General features: G+C 43.7%; 1 protein-coding gene across 4 annotated transcripts in view; it reads right to left on the bottom strand.

Moving 5' to 3' along the window:
• Nucleotides 1-319: 319 nt before the first annotated feature.
• LOC125227779 (ecdysone-inducible protein E75) overlaps nt 320-21,279 on the bottom strand; it is a 132,256-nt gene continuing 111,296 nt past the window's right edge. For 2 of the 4 annotated variants that reach the window (XM_048132112.1, XM_048132114.1), the window contains exons 2-5: nt 12,433-12,521; nt 5,869-6,013; nt 2,266-2,501; nt 320-2,156 (exon numbers count right to left, since the gene is read on the bottom strand). In XM_048132112.1, coding sequence (XP_047988069.1) covers nt 657-2,156; nt 2,266-2,501; nt 5,869-6,013; nt 12,433-12,521 — 1,970 coding nt within the window. In that variant the 3' untranslated portion in view covers nt 320-656. Of the gene's footprint in view, nt 2,157-2,265; nt 2,502-3,656; nt 3,987-5,868; nt 6,014-12,432; nt 12,522-15,854; nt 16,113-21,279 lie in introns of those variants that run through there. The other 2 variants (XM_048132113.1, XM_048132116.1) reach the window with 2 other exon arrangements.

The following is a 21,279-nucleotide window of genomic DNA, read 5'->3' as shown; positions in this document are numbered from 1 at the left end:
TTTCAGTTTCGTCATCGACACTGCCCTTGACGAGATTGACGCGTGTACATTGTACGAGTCAGTATTAAACATTAATTCATTCGTAATGGCTTTAGTAGTTTTAGTTACCTAACTATACCGTATGTACTCATATTGTATTTTTTACTTCAGTTTTCTGGTATTCATTTTGGAAAATTCGATTTCAATTAAGTTAAACGACAAATTGATGTACCACTAGGTCAATATTCTCTTTATGAATCGAGGATATTTCTTAATTGAAATTGAGTTTTCAGATTATGTATAATGTGGTTATAGAGGAATTGGAAATGAAATTCAGTAATAATTTTTACAATTCTGATTTATTTTAATTCGACAACCTGTCATTATATTAACAAACAAATGACTGAGCACGCTCTCATACGCACATAGATACATACACACACAAACACACCGCGACCGGCGCTCCATTGCATATAAATTATACTTATATAGTCTTAAATTATATTTCAGTCTGTTTGCACTCTCCTCGTCCGGCGCCGGCCACGCACGCACGCGTCCTAAACGAATTATCACATATAATATATTAACACGATCTGCGAACGTTTATTATACTAGTTGATTTAATTTAAAGTAGGTCGGGGTGGGGTGGCGGAGACAAGAGGCTCCGCGGGCCGGCCTCACGCCTCCAGCATGGGGGGCATGAATGCGCGCGGCGGCGATGGTGACTTCTTGGAGAGGTTGAGGGGCTGCGGCGCGTCGCCCACGTCCACCTGCAGCGCGAGCTGCGCGGGCGCGGGCACGGGCGAGCCGCCGCGGTAGCACGCCAGCAGGCTCTCGGCCGCCGCCTCGCCGCGCCGCATGTACTGCTGGATGATGTCGGTGCGCTTCAGCTGCTCGGGCGTCATGCGCGGGCCCTCCATCAGGCTCTTGGCCAGCACGGAGTGCGTCGACGAGAGCGACGCCCGCAGCGGCCGGGGCGAGTGCGCGGGGTGCGCCGGGCTGCCCGGGTGCGGGCACTGCGCGGGCTGCGGCGACGGCGTCGGCCGCATCGGCCGCGCCTCCGCCTCGCCGGTGTCACGACGCATCGCTCGGAACTTTTTGTGGGGCTTGTAGGCCTCGTCCATTAGGGAGGAGGCGTCATATAGGGGCGGCGCCTGAAGGACACGCTTTAGCACGGGCATGTCATCGGCGGCGAGTGGCCGTCTGTCCTCAGAGTGCTCTTCGAGTGACGAGCGCGGGCTGGAGCAGCCCGATCCGGGGCCGACGATGCGCTCATGTTTCTCATTGCCGGACTCGATGCCGGAGTCTGTGGGCGAGTCTAGCTTGCGGTAGCGCGGAGGAGGGCGCACCGGCGTGACTGTGAGACCATTGTGTGCTAAGTGTGCCACGCCGAGGGCTTCCTCGTCGACGGAGCCTCGTGAGTCTAGCCGCCGTCGGCCAGCGAGAGTGGCGGCCAGTAGAGGAGTTCCGCAGTCACCGAGAGCTTCACCAGATTCGCTGCTGGATACTGATCCTAATGGGCTTCGAGCAGAGTCATCTGCTCCGGAATCCGCCCACGGGCAACCTTCTTCATCACCCCACATTTGTTGTCTCAAAAGTTCTTTGTGCTCTGTCCTGAATACGACCAGTTTCTCTGTATGGAGTGTGCTGAGCGTCCGTAAGTCAGGCAGAGTGTCCATCAACTCCCGTAGGAAACCGGGCCTGTCGGGTCTGTTCTGAGCGATGACGGTCTGCAGGCACGACTTCAAGCGCGAGTGCATTCGCTCGACGAGTTCAATGTTCCGTAGGCCCGGTCGGTCAGGCGTGATGAGGACTATCGCGCAGAAGAGGCCGATTTCGGCGTCCGTTAGGTTCATGGAGTTCATGCGCTCGGCGAACTTGAATGTTGAGTCGACAAGGAACCGAGCGTTGGCACCGCTCTGAATAGAGTCTCGCTTCATAAGCTGACCGTTTAGGCAGATGATGCTGTTGAGTGGAGCATCGAACATGCAGATCAGGCGCACGAAGAGTGCGTCAAAGAGTCCACTCTTGAGCAGCGTGAACTTGTCATCTTGTGTGAGCAGCTGGAAGCCGGGGATGAGGCCGGCGAAGTCGATCACGCCACGGATCACGTGGGCGAATCGCTGTGAGAATTCTTTCTCAGATTGCAACTCCGGCGCCGGGTTTAGTGGACACGCCTACGACAAAGAAAAAAAGGTCATTAGACATTGTTCGATTTACTTTCAAGTTTTCTTTAATTGAATTATGTGGAATGTGACATATGGTTGACATAATGAAGATGCTTACCAGAGTTGGTTGTGAATAGGTGGGACAATCGCGCGCGCGCGCTCTCATGGCGGCAACGCGATCTCTGGTGAACTCGCAGGTATCGAGATGGGCGCGCACCACGCGCGCCAGAAGCCGCGGGGCGTCGTCCAGCTCCGCGGCCGCGGCCTGCTCGTGCGCGCGCGACGACGATGACTGCTGCATCGCGGCCAGGATTCGCGCCTTCTCGCGCTTTGGCACGCGACCGAACCGCACGGCTGCAACAAAAAGAAACAAAGTTCAACACATGCTCCGCTATAAAATTAAGTCGTTAAAATGAAACGAGTGCGTAGCTAAGAACGGGATTGTTGTGCAAGGTCGCGGCTAAACATACTGTGGGGTGCAGCTGTCGCGAGGCGAGCGCTCGAGCCATGTGCACGCGCAGCTGACGCGAGGGTAGAGTTCATCGCCCGTCCCGCCGGACTATTATCCGACGAGGCTTTTTAAAATCCGCGGGGCCTACCGGATATGTAGCGATTCGGTGAACTAGTTTGAATGACGAGTGACAAAGCGCAAACCGCGAGGTCACGTTAAAAAGTGTTACGACTTTCTCGCGCTAGGCTGGAAGGCGGCGCGGCATGAAAGGCCGTATGCGACCGGCGGCGGCGCGCCGCTTACAGCGTTCGTGCGCGGGCGCCGGTGAAAGTGTTTGCGCTGCTCACGATTGAAAACGAAAGCGGAGAGCGCCCTCTCGCCATTTCTCCGAACTTTCGCTGCGCGAAGTGGGCCGCACCAGATGCACGACCCTATTGTTCGCGATGCTCCAATCTGTTTCGCTTATCTCAATACGAGTATCGTTCTAATATCGAGTTCCTATAAGCTTAAGGGCAACGTAACCATGTATGTTGTTTAAAGTGGGTCTGTGTGTTTATGTGTCGCGATATTTTCTCATTTGAATCATAAAAGTCAAAGTACGTTTTGAGGCCTATTAAAATTATTTGAAGCGCAATAAATATTATTTTGTAATTTTGTTATCCATTGTAAAAATTTTAAAGTTTTAGCCAAGTTATTTTTTTATCGTAATTATATATTTTTTTATTTATTCTGAGTGTGATCGAGAAAATAATAGCCGTATAAATATTTAATAGAGTCTACTAAATATGCATGTTATATATTCGTATCACGTTGTATACATATTTAGATATGTTGTAAACAATGCATAATTCAAAGAAAACTTTAAATTTTTGAAAGGCGCATTGAAAGTTTTACGTAGCTGCTACGCCTCGTAGCATTTGTTCGTAGCACGTAGAAGCCTAAACCGATTGCTTTATTTAAAAATTTGTGTAAAAAACTTTTTTGAGTTATTGATGAAATATTTTTTTTCCATGTTCGAACGTGTTATATTATAAAAACTCGTAAAATAAAATACGTACGAGCATTGTGATATTTCACAACTCCATTCAGGATTCCCTTCAGGATAGGCAGGTCCTCTCCCATGTCTAAGACCATTACAGTTTCTTTCACTAAACTAATTCACAGCCGAAGCCACAATAAAAAGCAGGTAACTTTTTGTCACTAATTAATTTTTAAATCACTAGATAGTGTCACATAGCACAAGTAAAGTTGGAGTTCACAAGCACTGTAATCCGTTGTTGATGAGTGTTGTTGGTTCGCGATCTCGTGGCGGAGTGAGCGTATTGCATAGCGCTGTTAGGGCTGACGACCGATGCGCGGGCCGGACTCCCTCGCACTGCGCGCCGGCGCGCGCCGCTCCAACCTTGAACTTGAGCGCGGCGCGGGCGGGGGGCGCCGTCAATAAACTCCACTCCGCGCAGGCCCCTGCCCCCCCGCCACCTCCCCCGCCACTTGAACCTTGCCGATATTACGACGTGAGAATTTTCCAAAACTAATTTCCGGTTTCCCCGAGATTACGCTCTACATCCGTGTTGTCTTTATGGCTAGTTAAGGTTGGCGCTAAATGACTTCTGGTTTTTTGTTGACACTGATCAGCCACTTTGTATTTATTATTCAAGGATACTGCATATATCATATCCTTGTACATATTATTATAATGTCATGTCATACGTAGGTCTAATTTTACTTCTTTATTTTAATTTTATCACATCAAAAATTTTAAATAGCCACTTAGCTATAAAAAGTTGAAATTTTGAAGATTTTATTTATTTATCCTAAAAATTGTTTAATTAGTTATTCCATAATTTCTAATGTTGTAAATCACTTAGGTAACACTCACATAATACTTTTGTTATAAATTATAATAATTGTTTGTTGTCACTGCATTAACATCAGTTGTGGTTTGTCTCGATGAAAACGTTTAGTTCTGTGAGCGACCGCATTTCAACGGAGCGCTAGTGGCGCCGATGCGCGCCATCTGTTGGTGAGTAGCTGAACTAACCGCTAGGTGTAAAAAGTATCTGTGACGTAGATTTCGTTTTTTTGGTTTCTAATATTGTCAGATGTATCAAATAGATCATTTATGAGAAATATAAGAAAAATGCGATTTTATTTATGGTTATTAAAAGATTATAAAGTTTTTTTTTCAATTCTGATTAGCAACTTAGATTTATATTTCGTTAATTATTTTCATTTTTTATTTGTAATTTTAATATTTGTATGTAAAGTATTTTGAAGAACCATTAACATCGAATGTGTTCGTATTTGTATGAGTACCTAAGTTTGAATACCTGATCTATAAAGTTTTAAATGAAAGTCTAAGTGCAATTACCAAGTCTCTTACGCATCAGTTGCATCCAAAGTTTATCAATTGTTGACATCACATTACTTGCACCTATTACGTGTTAAGTGCGTACAGGAGAGAAACGCGAGGGCAACGAACTGGCATTACGAAAGTGAAAACATAAATTTCCCTCTCACGCTTACGAAATGCGCCTTTCTCCGCTTTCACCGGTCGGAGACGGGCCCGTGTCGCAAGCCTGTGGCGCTCGGCGAGTTTGTCGACCCGGTTAGCGTGCGATCACCCGCGCTTGCATAAGACCCCCACTTCACGCACCCCCCCTCCTCTGACCCCACTCCGCGAAATAGGATCTCAATTCTCGCAGAAGCTCGTGCCGCGCGGGCCTATGGCGCGCGCACACTTTCCTATGCGTGCTGTGGATGCACTTGCGTATGCTATGCCGCCTACGTCGCGCCGCGTCACATCACTAACGTTGCATCATTTACGCACTCGTTTCTAATTAGCATGACCTGATTTTAGTATGGAAAAATTAGGATAGTTAAAAATTTTGAAAAACATGCAAAAAATGACACAATATTTTTATGCGTACCTACAATTAATATTTTTTCAATATGATTAATTATTGTTGTGCCACTTCATCTTTTCTTTTTGCATGTTTTTAGCATTTTTTGCAATATTTTGATATTTTTTGCAAATATGATAATCTTGATAAAAATAAATATATTTTTTTTACTTTAGTATTAATGATAATTTTACTGTTCCTGGCACATAAACATGCAGAACTATGATTTATTGTAATGACAATTTGATAATCAGCTGATTGCTGACAGCTGATTCTTTTACAGCAGTAGAAAAAAATAAGCTATTTAATAGAGATTTTGGTCATACTTGCAAAAACGCGTTGTAAGGAGAAAAAAAATTGAACTCACCATCTCTGCTCATGCCCACGGCGATGCATTTTTTCAACCGGCAATATTGACACCGATTTCTGTTGATTCTAAGGATGGAGCACTGCTGGTTTTTCGTACAGGGTCGGTACTGGATCTTCTGTTGGATGGACCGCCTGAAGAAACCCTGGGGATCACAGCGGCAGTTAGAGTCTGGCTCGAGGTCGGAGCCGTCGCTGGAGCAGCCTGAGTCCGAGGACTCGCGGCGCGCCTCCAGCATGCTCACGAGCACGGAGTGCCGCTCACGCAGCTCGCCAGCGGTCTCGCACGACATGCCACACACCATTCACTGGCACACACAGCCACAACCACAACCACACGCTCTAGCTTCGCGTACGCGTGACCGACTCTCGGTTTGACGCAGAGTGACTGCACCGACACGGGCGACGGTCGACTGCGAACTGTGCGGGCGCTGCGGCGCGCGGCGCACAGTTAGCGAGCCGCGACCTAGTTGCCGGCCGCCGACCCACCCGAGAAAGTGAGAGTGCCCCCGGCCCCCGCGCGCCGCGCTCCTAACGGTCCACGCCGCTCTAGAATGCGCCGCTGCCGCTGCACCGGTGCGCCGGATATAGGCCGGGCGCATCCCGGCGGCGTCGCGGCGCGCGGCCGTTCACCCCGGGTCGACGACCGCTCGATTGCACAACGCCGCCCCGCGCCCCTCGCACCCGCCCTCGCCCTGGAGCTAGGGCGCGGGCCGCGCGGGTCAACGACCGAATCGCGCCCGCTGACGTCACTAACACGTCACGGCCTACCTCAATGCGCGCGCGCTCCCGCTTAGGGGCTGCAATGATCCAATTAGATCGCCACTACTACCACATGATTACAATTGCCAACGGAGCGCTACTATTCCACTATCATAGTATTTATTTATGCACTACACCCTACTCTACTACGAGTGGCTTAAACGTTACACAAAGCATCGTAAAAATTGATTAATTAAAATATGTCACCGCTATTAAAATAACCGCTATAGTATAATCTGTTTAACCTAACACGCGTCATAATTGTTAATTAGCAGGTTCCCTTGCCGTAATGACTAGATGCGTCGCTATGCACCTAAGGACGTTGTTTATAAAAAGCCTGCACGGTACAACTTTTATTCAATGCGACTAGCTATAGTGCCGTATTAAGCTCCGCGTGTAAAGTCTGCTACTAATTAGAGTAGAGCCTCTTGAGCTCGCGTCGAAGTAATTTGCTGGAGAGGCAGGACAAAGAGTGGTACGGTGTGGAGTCGCGGGCGGAGGCTGCCCGGCCGGGCCGGGGCGCGGGCGGCGGGCGGTGGCCCAATTTCGCGCTGCCATCGATCCATTGTGCGCTGTGCGAGTGGCCCATAATTGGTCGCAGCGCGGGCACTGACCGACCGCGCGGTCGTTGACCTCCTTCCGCGAAAACAAAACCTTCCCGCCAGCATGGACTCCCGGGGCAGATAACGTGGTTTCCGAACGACTATGACATACCTAGACCAATGTCTCGTTACAAACGCACCATTCCAGTTATATAATTAATAAGCGAACACGAACCCGTCTCGACGAGTCAACGACCTCTGACTAATTAACACGGTGACTTCGTTTGGAGTTCCAGAAAAATAATAAATAATACTGTTTGTCATTTACTCCCTATTTAGTTTCATTAACTGTAAACAATGTGGGTTGTGTTGATAAAGCGTCGTTCCAATTAGTGGCGATGCCTACGACGACTGAATATGGGTAAAACGTTACGAGTTATGTAGGCAGTCAGACTTCAGGAAAACGCGTGTCTGATAACCTATTTATAATGTGGTTTATTAGTAAACGCGTGGCCTCGATGATTCATTGCGTTATTATTATTGACGAATAATGAATAAAATTAACTTTATTCATAAATAGGTATTGGGTATTTAAAGGTGCATCGACCTGGATTGCGCAGGGTTGTTTCTAAGGGTATGAATGGCGCACATGACTCGGCTCGTGTGTTCAGCACGTAACCCTCTCATGAGTCAGGCAGGCATATAAATAAGTGGCACATAAATAAATACATAGCTGTACCGTGCAGGGTTTCGTCAGAGCGCGCGATGTGGGTCGCCACCGAGAATTTTCGACACAGCTAGTCGCCTAGCCGAGCGATAAGCGATCGACCGACACTTTTTGGTCGTTAACGTTACATTGACACAGTTAAGCTCGGATTATCGCTAACTGGGCTTATTGTGCCTAATTTCTTAAAGTTTTAACGCGGAGTTCTATTCAGTGCGTCAAAACAGTGTGCCGTTATACGGTTTGTATGTGTTTTGTAGAAAAACCCAACTGTTTTGACAAGAGCTTAGTCATACTCGCAACTTATCATTCTCTACAAGTAAAACAATAATTTGTAGCGGATCGTCGTTTTATGTTGACTCATAGCCTGGGAAACAATACAGTCCGTTTTAGGCGCTAAGCTCACCAAAACTGATATTACTGTTAATAAAAGATCGTAATAGGCAGTAAGCCGGGTGACACGAACGTTATACGACATGAACATATGACAATGTAACGGTGCAGGGGCAACGACTCAGAGACGCCGCGAGATAAGGCCTGGCGCGCAATCACTGTTTCGTCTCGCGTTTGTCATCGGTGACGGAGTCGGACGTAAGTTTGCGCTCACACGAGTTGAACAGGATTGTGAGTAAGACATTTGTACTATATTTATCATAAAAAAAAACTTATTTAGTTGCCTTGAGATATGTTTACAAGTTTGATTGCTAAATAAACATAACCAATGCATTAAGTTAATAGGTAGGTAAGTCCTAAAACACAACGGTAGCAAACTAGCACTGTTCTTCTTTTATTTTAGTCGAAAATACTAAAAGAAATGATGACAACTAATTTCATGAAATCGTATTTGCATTGATTGAATTGTATTAACTGCTGAATGGACTGCTTGCAAGACCTGGCAAGACTAAATCCAACAACTTCGGCAATAAGGAAAATGTTGGTTTACAATACAGTAAGCTGATAAGCGGCGTTTACCAGGAAGTCAGGCTTTACCGGCCCGCTAGTGCAGATGGGCAGATAGCGCGTGACTCACCGCGATTCACTTCCCGCTCACCTATCACGCGAGTATTTATAGCACGTCGCGTAATTCATATCATACGTATAAGCGATTACTTCATAATACACATATTTATATAAAAAGTAGGTATGTGGACTTCAACAAAGCGTTTTTCTTTTGTTGATTGATAGTTTAATGAAGTTCATTCTAAGGAAAATCGCATGTAACAACCCAAGAGTAGGTAACAGGCAGTCTACTTACTACAACGTAGCAGCTACGCTACGTAAACCATCACGTGGAGTTAACGTTTCTTTATACATACTCTTAAAAATCAAATAAATACATTCTATTGTTGTACCGCAAAATTACAATTTCTATCTCCCGTCCCATGTTTAACATAAAATCTTATATACTACGGAACCGAAATAGGCCATAAAGTGTTACAATTCCCCAACGACCGAGAGCAGCACTAAAATCTTTATTACGAAGAGTCAAGTTCGCGCGGCGCCGCAAGCCGGAAACCATGAACGCAGCTTGCAGTGTGATGCTCCCAATAAATATGACCGCTCGGGGATCAACGAACTTTTGAGCTGACAGTTCAAAAATAATGTGGGTTACGTTCACGTAGCGTACGTTGGCCGTAGAAGTTGTTTACGGGTCTCGCGCGAGGTAAGCGCTCGGTCGACGCCCGCTGCAAGAAATGGTGTCGAAAAATAAGCGACCCACAATACGACACGAGGAATTATGTCGGCCGAAGAACAAAGGCAAGCTCAGCGGAACTGTAAAAGGTGAGCTGGGCCTTTACTTTACGACTATGTATTCATTTATTTATTTGTGCCTTTAATTAAAAATGGAAGTATACAGTATGATGCTTACGAACATATTGTTTTTATAGCTCGCTTGGCTGATAAATAAAGTTTTGAGTCTATCACTCCGCTATTGTTTTTCAAATAGTGATAATAATACACAAAATTATACCCAAACAGCAGTCTATGTAAAATTAGAATTTATTTTTGAAATCATTCAAAGTCTGTTAAATAATCTACCATAGTTACAAGAAAGACAAAACGAATTTGAATAATATACTCATATACTAGTATGACATGTTACAAAAGTCTAGAGGTAAATGCAGTTGCATTATTGAATACAATTCGTTATTTAGTATTGATTAATATCGGCCTAATTATAGTGTCGAACCATTGTAACTAAGTACTTATAAGTGATAGTTATCTGTGACTTAAGTTATTCGAGTCAAGGGCTTATCAAGTTACTACGAGACCTACGCAATCACTTAATTGTATACTGAGTGTGAAACTGCACGACGCTGAAGATAAATCTTATGTACAAATAAACAGTTAACTGTTTCTGTTTAGGTATCTATAATAAAACAAATTCAACCTTTCAAACCACTAATGGCCATTTTACTATCGAATCGCGTATATCAATGTACAAAATCAAAGGTTCATTGACATCAGTCTGCGTAGGCAGATTCGAACAAATGAAAACCGTCAGGCCGTCCCGTCACCGTACGTCGGCGCCATTCAATGAACGTTTGCAGTCGTAGCCGCGTAGCGCCGTAGCAGCACCGGCGCTACTATCTACACGTGGCGCCATCGCGCGGCGAGTAGCTGAACTAATGTAGTGAGTTGTTCATCCACGTCACTAGTTGGCGCTTCGCACGAGTGTTAGGTAACGTAATATTATCGTTTTTGTTGATGGTTTTTTTCCTGTTGTTTGCGGAATATAGTAAGTACATCATTATGTTAACAATTTGTAAAGTGACATTACATTAACTAAAACTGACAAGCTTATAGGAAAACATTGCTAATAAGAAATTTTCCAATCAGTTTTTTAAAAAGTTTTCTAACTTTTGAATGCGCATTCAGGAGTTTAACGACATAATAAAGCGATCAAAGTGACAAGTTAGGGTGGCCCAGCGGCAGACCCGCTTTGCGCGCGTGAAAGCCGTCTGGTGCATTGTGCACGATGGCCAGACGGCGAAGGACACACATTGTCCGGGAGCCGAGCCCGCGCGCACCGAACAAACCAGTTTCTGTACACTTGCACTTCTATCGCTGTCTGCTCCTCGCTTTCACGCTTATAACGACCTTTGCCGGGGTCGAGGGTCGGTTACCGACTGTGAGATTGTTGCATTATAAATTAAATACAAAGGCACGGATGTTAATAAAAGGAAGCTTGCATATTTGCATTCAATCATAGCCATTAAAGGAAATGAGTTAAACTCGTTCGCACTAGGAAGTAATTAGAGTGACTGCATTGCTCTTGAACGTTCACTGGACACGTACAATTTGCTGCTTTCGCTAACCTTTTACGCTCGGACGTGAGACCGACAGGTTTCCACAATTGGTGTTGTGAGCGTAGCTATTTGTCGCTTTTGGTTTTCTGTTTATCGACATTACAATGCGTGGCGGAGAGGCTACTTCTCGGCGACCTTGTGTTGTCTTTTACTTTTTGTTGACGACGTTGTCCGTGCTCGTATCCACCTATTTATGGATTGTATTGTTTCTCACGTCTGCCTACTTTCAATTTAGCTTTGCCCGGAAGATGAAACTTAAAATTAATACGGACAAAAAGCCGCCCATAACTCTTAAGTGCTCAAGGATGCGGGTAGTGCGGGTGATATGATCGGGACGTGACACGAGTGTCTACTAACCTAGTATCAAAATTTGTATTCTCGTTTTACGTGCAACGAAGTTACATGATGCACTTAACCGTCTACTTCATAATTTTAAACACGAAACAATGTCGCCGTCACTTCAAAATACAAACTGGGTCAAAAGTATATTTACGGTTGGGGTGGCTCTATTCAAAGACGTTTAACCTTTTCGCGCTGACCTCGTCTTGTGCCCGTTGCACAAAGTCTAAAGAATTATAACATTATAAAAGAGCTCGTTCCTGTGTGATTGTTCCGGGACAGGTATCAAGTAAAATAAAAAGTGATCCAATGAAGAGGGGCCCGGTTGACCGACGGCAGGTACCTGGCGACCCAAAACCGCTTTCGATCTAACAAGTTCACACGACGTTTTTATAGCTATTCAACACTAGGCATGTAAATTGGATTTACGCTGTGTAAATAAATAAGGTTATCTGGTCGCTTTGTTCACAGAGATTGTCTTCCGCGTGGTGCGGCTGCGGCCTTGCGGAGCTGTTCTGGCAGGATGGAGTGCAATACTCACCTGTTTAAAAACTTCCTGCTCTCAGAACTACCCCAACTACTACTACATTGTAGAATTTTAGGTTTAATCAACTTATTACCAAGGTAGTGCGGTTGTGGCGTGTATTATTATTTAAAAAAAATTGTCGAGCTAGTGAGCATGTTGGATTTCGACGATCTCTTAATAAAACAATTTCATGAAGAAATATCAATGTATAAGACACAAGAACACTTTCAATATGTGTTACGGTGACACGCCAATGACGTTAGTGCGGTAGGTTATTGTCCCCGTGCTTGTGTTTTATGTGTCATCGCTCAACAACAGCATTGAAAGAGTTCATATAAAGATTAAACAAAGCGATATTTACCTTGCAGCCCTCGCAGGAATGCACGCCATAATGGAATCCACTAGCTTTATCGCCGCAGACGCGGCACAGCACCGTGGTACCGTCGAACTCTGTAACAAACAACAATTACATCAGTTGTAAATTTGCCTTACGTGATTCGATGTTGTAGATGGTGTTAGCGGCCAGTGCCAAGCCAAACATCCTGAGTCGTAAGGTTTGTATAATAAACACGGGCCGCACGTGAGCACCGATAACTCGGTGGCCTTGCAGTGCTACATTCACAACTGCGAAGCGAAATTATTGCAATATTTGCAATGCTTTTGTATCGAATCGATTGACATTATATTAAAAAAAAAGTTTAGTTTACTCTATATTAGATGCAAGTTCCCCGCTTCAATTGATTGTGATCAGATTTTTTATAACATATTGCATACTATTTAAACAACAAACGTTTGATTTTGTTGTTCGTATATGCAGGAAAGTGAGTTGGACTAAGATATGATTAGAAGACATTGTTGTGACGAGCTGCGGCTGCGCGAATCTCGTGACTGCTAACTGCACGCACAATGAAATTCTCACTATCTTCTTTTGTATTCATACAATTTTAATTTAATGGTCGTTAAGATTATTTTAGTCATTACGTAAATTCCAGACGCGCATACTTTTACTTATACTTATTATCTCCAAATCTGTCTCACTAATGAAACGAGTGACGCAACCGCATCGAGTTGCGTGCGTCAAGGTGACGCTCAATAGTTATTTTGGTTGTATTAGAAAGCGCAGAGCCACCAGTGACTTGCGTGGAGTCAATGATCCCACTGCAACTGACACAATGTGACATAGAACCGACCGATCCACCCCTCTCGGACGGCTGACAGCATATCCTTGTTAAAAACATCTAATAAGAGCAATATTGTTCTAGTAATAGTATAATTGAAAAGATGATTAGTGGCCGGAGTCGTTAGTTTGAACATTAGACTGTCAGTTGATAATGGGTGAAACGATTTGGTTAGTAGGTCAGTGATAGACAAAAGTCCTGCGGCGGATGGTTGCACCGGAGCGCGGGCGGCGCGGGAACAGGTTTGCTGCTCCCTCGACTGCTCTCACTTTCCTCTCCCAGTCGTTTGTTTATTTGTTAAGGGAGCGTGGCGAGCCTTTTGGAAGAAACTTTCTATTTCTGGCGCGCACCACTCGCCGCAGGTCGACGCACCGTCGCTTTCTATGGAGTTACTTTCTTTTTTCTACAGACTGCTTGATTACTCTCCGAGTTATAATTTCGGTCTCATCTCGAGCGGCGCTTTCAATGGTGCGTACTCGCGATGCAGTGGGGATCACAATGGGGCAGGGAAAGTGCTCGGCAGTGTGAGACGTAACTGGTGCAGTTGCAACAGTCGTAGGTGGCGTGCAGCCATTTCTCCTCGAGTGATGCAACTCGCGCGTTTTTCTAAGCCGCGCGTGTGAGAGCTCGCTAGTTGGTTACGTCAATTAGAGGCGAGGAAAGCGCGAGAAAGTCTCAGCCACGTAACGCGAGCACCGACCGTGCATAACATTGACGTTGCTGTTTCGATCGCGTTCCGAATCGGTGTCATGGCGATGATTGTTTGTAAATACGTTTGTATGTAACTGTGCAAAAAGCACGTTTCTATTCCTATATCACTATAGCACACGTTTGTGCACTATCCGGAAATGTTAACCAAGGTTACGGTAGCACATATTGCTGACAGTTCCATTTTATTTAATAGCAAAATTATAATGTCAGCAAATACCGCCACCTACTTTATGATGTATGTGATCATTGTGATCACTAATAATCTACTTACTTAAATAATGTTTTAATTACGTAGTTTGCATGTTGAACGAGTGCTTTACTGGCTAGTGAGACTCGACATCATCGCCTCAGGAGAAAAGTAAAAGTGATAGCGAGAAAGCAGCTGACGCCTCGTGCCGTACAGCGTGTGTATGTTATGATTACCATTTTATTAGACCTTAAGAAATAATAAACGGTGCAAGTATAATTTTAGAATTGCACTTTGATGTGTGCAATGGTTAACTCTTTTGTCGATTAAAGAAATTTCATGGGAGAGAGAACAGAATAAAGGCAATCGATAAGATCATTAGGAATCGAATAGAAATGTGTAAGGACTCCCTGTGGGCATGCTTCAGACCCCTCAATTTGCAGGGAATCGATCGATACTATTCGACGAGTGTATGTTTTGCACAATGCCGTTTTAATTGTTTTTGAAGCCCTTCCGCGCGGAAGTGTTGCTAGTCGCATTAATCCATCAATAATTCGTTCTGCGAACGGTCCGTCATTCTAGGTACTAAAACTTTCCTCTGTACCCTTTCATACTAATGATTCGTATGCAATCATTAATCTTGTGAAAGTCGTTTGCAGCTAATCTAGCATAAAATTGTGATTTCTGTTGTGGGCTTTTCAATGTTGATATTATTCTTATTCTCCCGTTGTAACCGTCATCATCAGTAGCTCGTACGGGTGCTTCTTTAGGCTAGGTACCTACTGCTATTTAAATTACAGTAAAATACATACGTCAAAAACAGTAAATAATTATGTAGTTTGCATTTGCTAAAATAAAACAAATATCAAGTATCTAATAGGTAATGCCATTTTATTGGTATTTAGCGCAACATGAAATTATTGAAGGATATGCAATTATATTTATAATTAGCCATTGGCATATGCTGAGTGGCATCCTTTTTGGTGACTTTAGTTTAAGATGTATATAGATTAAGGCTATTGTTGTTTTACTTGTATATTTTCACCAAATAAACGTTTTCTATTCTATTCTATTTTAAATATGGGCCTACCTATAACATTATCGTTAAATAGTTTGATTGAATAGGAGTAGGTAGTCTATTAAGCTTGTACCTATTTCTGTGTTAAAAAAAATAAGATTTAAAAACCATAGCAATTTATACATAGTGTCTGTCAACCTACCTACATATTTGCCTGACAAAATCAGTCCCAATTGTCTTCTCCAGTTTTCTTGTAAGTAGTTGGTTAAACGCTAAAATTCATGTATATATTATGTTATTGGCGTGGGAAGGCACCCTTTCAGTGATAAGAGCAGATATTTCAAAGTTTTATGTAATTATAAAATTCAAAACAATAGAAATTATTTTCAGTCATACTTACCTATTTATTACAATATAGGCACTGAAATAATTATGACAAAATCAAAACTACTTGATAAAATAAAGTTGTGTAGGCATATTGTTAAACATACATACTCGTATGTATAGGTATATATATTCATATTGGAATTAGGTTGGGTACCTAGTACCTACCCCACTTTAAGTTTAAAATAAATATGCTGACATAACGTTGCAATAAAAATCAGCAACAGGAAAGAGTGTTTCCTCCTCGCAGACGTAAACAAACAGTGCACAGTGATTGTTTGGATCATTTAGAGGTCAAATCCTACCTATATGCAGTTCGGGTTCCCGTTCCCGGTGCGCCGGGTTGATCATCCCGCCGTCCGCCGGTAGCGCTTCGTAGCGCCCGTAGCTACTGTCCGGAGACATCACTAAAGTCATTTATATGTCCTCACTACACTACACGCTTCAGCACATCAGAGCCCCCGGGCTCTGCACATTCGTCCTGCCCGCACTCGTCACAGGACGGCACCGCATGAGTCGTTCGGGAGCGAGGGATGAAGGTCGCTTTACACTGCACGCGCCGCGTGCGCCTCGCTCGAGCTCGATCGACGAACTGAGCGAAGCCCGCGCGCGCTCCTGCTCGAAACCACGCGAGCTTCCCCTTAAGAGTGAAAGTCTGCAAAAAGATCGGCTGTCCGTGCGATACAATCGGTTCGGCGGCGGAGCGCGCGCCTCAAGCGATTCTCGCCCCTATCGACTCGTAGCTCACTTGGTCTATGTGCTTAGGAGCGAGGCTCGGCGCGCTTCGAACTCCGAGGTCATTGCCGCGCCGCCGGTGGACCAATCGTGAGCGCGCATGGAAGTGCGCGGCGAGCGATTGGAGGGCCTCGAGCCCCTCGCCCCTCGCCTCGCCTCGCGCTGGAGTTCGAAGACCCGAACCTTGCGGCGCGCCGCGGCCAAGGTCGCGCGCGAGCGGCACCGCGGCTACGAGCGCGAGCGTTGGAGTGGGACACCGCCGTGGCCGCTCCGGTTGCGTCACACTACCAAAATATTTTTGGTGATGGAACGCGACTGAACTTGAACACGAAATCGAGCTCATGGATGGTAAACGCTGGCCGTAGGTCGCCGCGTGGCGGATTCACTCGCTGCAGCGCGCCGTGCTTGCGCCCCTGATAGTATCAACATATCAACATACCACTGTTCCTACCCTGCTACACAATTTTTCTGCAACTAACGCATAATCAAAGACGTGGCTAATTATTGGCTTCCTTAATTTAGCACACCTATATAGATTACCGACTTATATTAATAGTAACATCTGCACGGGGAGCATGGTCGCGCGATAGACGATAAAATATCAGGCCGTCCCTATCGCACTTACAAATAGTGCGATAGGGACGGCCTGCTATTTTATCACTTATCGCGCGACCATAATTGCCTGCCTGAACATTAGTAAATATTGATAAAAAGCTATGGTTACCGCACGATCCACATAACGCGTGTTATTCTTATTATCGATAAACAAGTTTCCATCAACAACACGCAAGTGTACGTAACTTGTTATGTATAATCGGACGTTGCGAACTTGCGCTCTAACGCCCTGGGGGGAGAGGCGTATTTGGCGCGGTGGCGATGGCGAAGTGGGCGGGAGGTGAACGGCCTGGAAATTTTGGCGCAGGCCGGTCAAGGCCGCGGCGCAGGCGCGGACGCCGCGTGACTCGCTCCTGCCACACTGAACCACTGCCATGTCCTAGTCCATTTCCGCGCCATTTTCCGCCTTCCGTTGCGATTACTAATTATTACTTTTGTTGCGTTATCTGTTATGCCATTCCATTTCGCACTCCTTATTATGTGTGTATCCAATAAATACAACATTGAATGCCGCAAATAAGTAGATAATGATCAACATACTTAATAGTCACGACACTAGAGACACTACATAGCGTTTATAGTATGGAAATACTTACGATCGTTAATCGTTGTTCTTATTTACAATAATCGCAATTCAGTAGGTACGTATGTATCCCAAATATCCCAATTACTTCAGAGTCCAGACTCCACTCAAATATCTAAAGAACCGTCCTCAACTCAAATAATTGAAAGGATATATACCTACTAGCTTTTGCCCGGGCTTCGCTCGCATTAGAAAGAGACAAAAAGTAGCCTATGTCACTCTCCATCCCTTCAACTACCTCCACTTAAAAAATCATGTCAATTCTTCGCTCCGTTTTGCCGTGAAAAACGGACAAACAAACAGACACACACACTTTCCCATTTATAATATAAATATATAATATATATATATATATATATATATATATTTATATACAAATTGAGTTTTAAATTTTCTGTGCAGCTCTACTCGGCTTTTAACTCTACACTCAATAAAATAATTGCTAGCTACCATCATATACCTTCAAGCTGTTTAATTGTGTACGTTACTGCAACGACATAAGGTTTACCAATAGACAGCTATGTCAATGTAAAGCACTTTAACCTGTGTCACAGTAAACTTCAAATTGGACAGGTGACTCAGTAAGCAAATTTAAACCTAAAATTCAAAATGACAAGGTTGTAATTAGGTACGAGTTCAATTTGTTATGACTTATGATAAACTTTAAAATTAAACTGACGCACAACGTCTATCTCGTAGCGGAAAAAATAATCGTCCAAGTAACCAGCCAGTATTAATACCCTTAAATACTGAAAAAGGTATACAACCTCTAACAATATGATATGCACAATGTTGTATTACAAATTTGTAGAATGGGCACGTAAACAATAACTAATAATACAAATTAAAACAAAAAATATTACCCCCATCAAGATATATATATATATATATAAACATATTAGTACCTACCTATGGATACATATACTACATAGTTGTAACCAAATGTAGCAAACAATTATAAAAACAATAAATATTGCGCAATAGTAACATTAGTAACCCTACACTTGTTTTTGCAATAGACATCAACGAAAACGGGGCATCGTGCAATTGCAGCGAATTTTGTGGTCCACTACTTTCGCCAAAAATATATTCATTCTTAACTAAGACATACAGTACGTTTTATTTGAAATCTCACGAACCAGATGCCAAGAAAGTTTTTAAAAATAGTAATTTCGGTAAAAATATACAGTGTAAACACACGTTTTGCGCATTTTAAAGGGTTGCGCCCGAGCCATCTGACAGAAAGGTGCGTTAATTTTTTTTCGAGTTTTTGCTTCAATTATTTCGCCTCAATACTTTCCCTTTTGCACAAAGGAAACATTTTTAATGGCTTCGCAAATATCCTTCCACGTGCATCCAGACAAAACCTCATATTTTAGTAAAAAATATCCTTTACTTTTTAAGTAAGCTTGCATCAGTTGAATCAGTTCCCTATTTAATATGTAGGACACTATGATCATTATGTTGTAGTATTCAATTTAAGCAGTAGGTATTCCAGTACAATTTAGGATTTGTGAAACTCACTAAAAAATCTTTAATTTTATGAAAATTCAATGAAATGGTGCAAGTGTAACTTGTGTACATCGTACATCTCTAAGCAAACATCATAGATCCAAACTACTTTAAACAATACAAAAACATTAGCGTCATGTGTGCATATCGAATTAAAATTCGAGAAAGTTAGTGAAAACCCATTTTTTACTTCCTTCCGGTGCCCCTACTTTTTGAAGCCCGGGTGAGAATATCAAATTTCGAGTTCGGTTTCCCTTACGATGGGAACTGGAAACCACAAAGTCAAAATGCGTTCTATCATTATGAATATACAGTTCAGAGTAAATTCACAAAGCCGAGGTCCAGGCTAGGCGTCGGCAGTCGGTAGCCACATGTGTCGTTCGTATTGTGCATTGTGACCACTGGCGGGAGCGAAGCACTCATGATCTCGATTGATCGCTGCCATTTTTTATGAAGTGCCCTAACGCCATATTGTTAGCAATTTATGGCTTCCCTTTTTGCAGTTCCGGCCGGATAAAGTTTTTTGGCGCATGTTTTTTAAGTTCCTAGTAAACATATTAAGAGCTTAACGTGTGGTCTGTGTTAAGAATATTTGTATGCATAAATTCAACGTAATATCGATGTCATTTTAAGCTTTGTGTGCCCATGTAGTTTTCGTCCTTCAGTCGTCTGGTATCATCTGTTCAGTTTATTTTTACTTTTTGGCAAATACATTTGACAAAGCATGAATAAGACTCTAAAAATCCAGTTCACATTTATTGGCACGCCGCCAGGCCCGTCAAAACTTGTTGATAAATAGTATCAATAGCCATACAAATGATGAGGGCGCCCTTGCGCCGTGAAGGACACTCGGACAATGGGCAGCCCGCGCTCAAACGGGACCCATCAACACTTATTTTTACTACTACATTATTCCCAGTCATAAATTATTAGTTTAACAACACCTTTCAAAGAATGTCAAGGATCCCTTTTACGACTGACAACCGCAAAGCCCATATTGAAAGTAAATGATGTATTAAATGCATACTATGGAAGCGGTGACCTACTAAACAGATATTAAATATCTCCCTAAGGAACTTGATCTTGTGTTGACAGTTCAATTTTATAAAGTAGGCGCAAATTGTGTATCGTTTCGTAATAGAGTTGCCAATGTCCGCTCCAAATAAACAAACGATCATAAGTCAGGCGTAATTACTTGTAATCGGAGGCGTGTCGGCTGTGAATTCATTTGAAAGCATATCGCAAAGTTCTCAGAAGTCACGAGGAGCCTCGCTGGCAGTTCGGCAGGAACGAGCGTGGGCTCGGTCAAGGCCTCAGCTGAATCAGAGCGATCTGAGAACAACACCGCCGTACCTACTACTTCTGAAGAAGCTTAACATGAATTTGGAACGAATGTCCAACTTTATACTATACTTCGCGTTGGCAATCGAACTGAATAATAAGTAAATATGTAGGTAATATGATACCGAACAACTGTCGACACCGACAGTTAACAATAATGTAAACGATTTGACTTGTGGCAAAATTACGAGCTGCAATGTAAAGATAACTTCTCTTGGTAACATCAGGCATTTGTTCATCGCAAAAGAAACAGATGACACCATTATGAAAGATGCAATATTATGCATTATATAAGTCATCGATCGACTAGATAACCTAACATTACGTCACGTAATTACTTTATAATGAATTTTACTGATCGCTTTCGACATATTTTTGCCAGCAACTATTTTTGTCAGCGACTATTTTTATCATGTATTAGGTACCTAGGTATAAGTCCTTGGTTTTTGTGGTTTCCGTGACTTCTTAATATGGAATAAGTGACGAAGAGTACCGAGCGCTGTCGAGTTTTCCCGAAGCGAGTGAGGTCAGCGCGAGTCAATTACCCCGCGACTGCGCTCGCGCCGCCGCCAGCACCCGCGCCGCCAGCGCCACGTCGCTCCAACCGAAGCGCTTACAGGAGCCTTTCAATTCAGGTTTGTGACAGGCTTTTGACTGAATTTGACTTGCAAAAACCGGCACTTGACAAAAACGAGTCTGCATTAATTTTGATCGTCTTGCCGAATTCTGTCTTCTGTGTTGGCGCCTAAATTGGGTCTTTTGGAAATTGATCTTTCATTTTTTTAGTCGTCAATTGGCTAACCATACGATGTAGTAAAAAACCGAAACGACGGGTGGACATATTTGTGAAAGTAAAAATATTCTGATGATCTACAAAGAAAGAAAAGTCAGGTTTGAAGAATTTTGTATATCCATTGGCCCCTAACCTGTATAACTTTGAATGT

This window comes from Leguminivora glycinivorella, chromosome 7 (genome assembly GCF_023078275.1).
Source record: "Leguminivora glycinivorella isolate SPB_JAAS2020 chromosome 7, LegGlyc_1.1, whole genome shotgun sequence".
NCBI lineage: Eukaryota > Metazoa > Arthropoda > Insecta > Lepidoptera > Tortricidae > Leguminivora > Leguminivora glycinivorella.
Note: the sequence above shows the minus strand (reverse complement) of the source record. Positions and strands in the feature narration are given on the sequence as shown.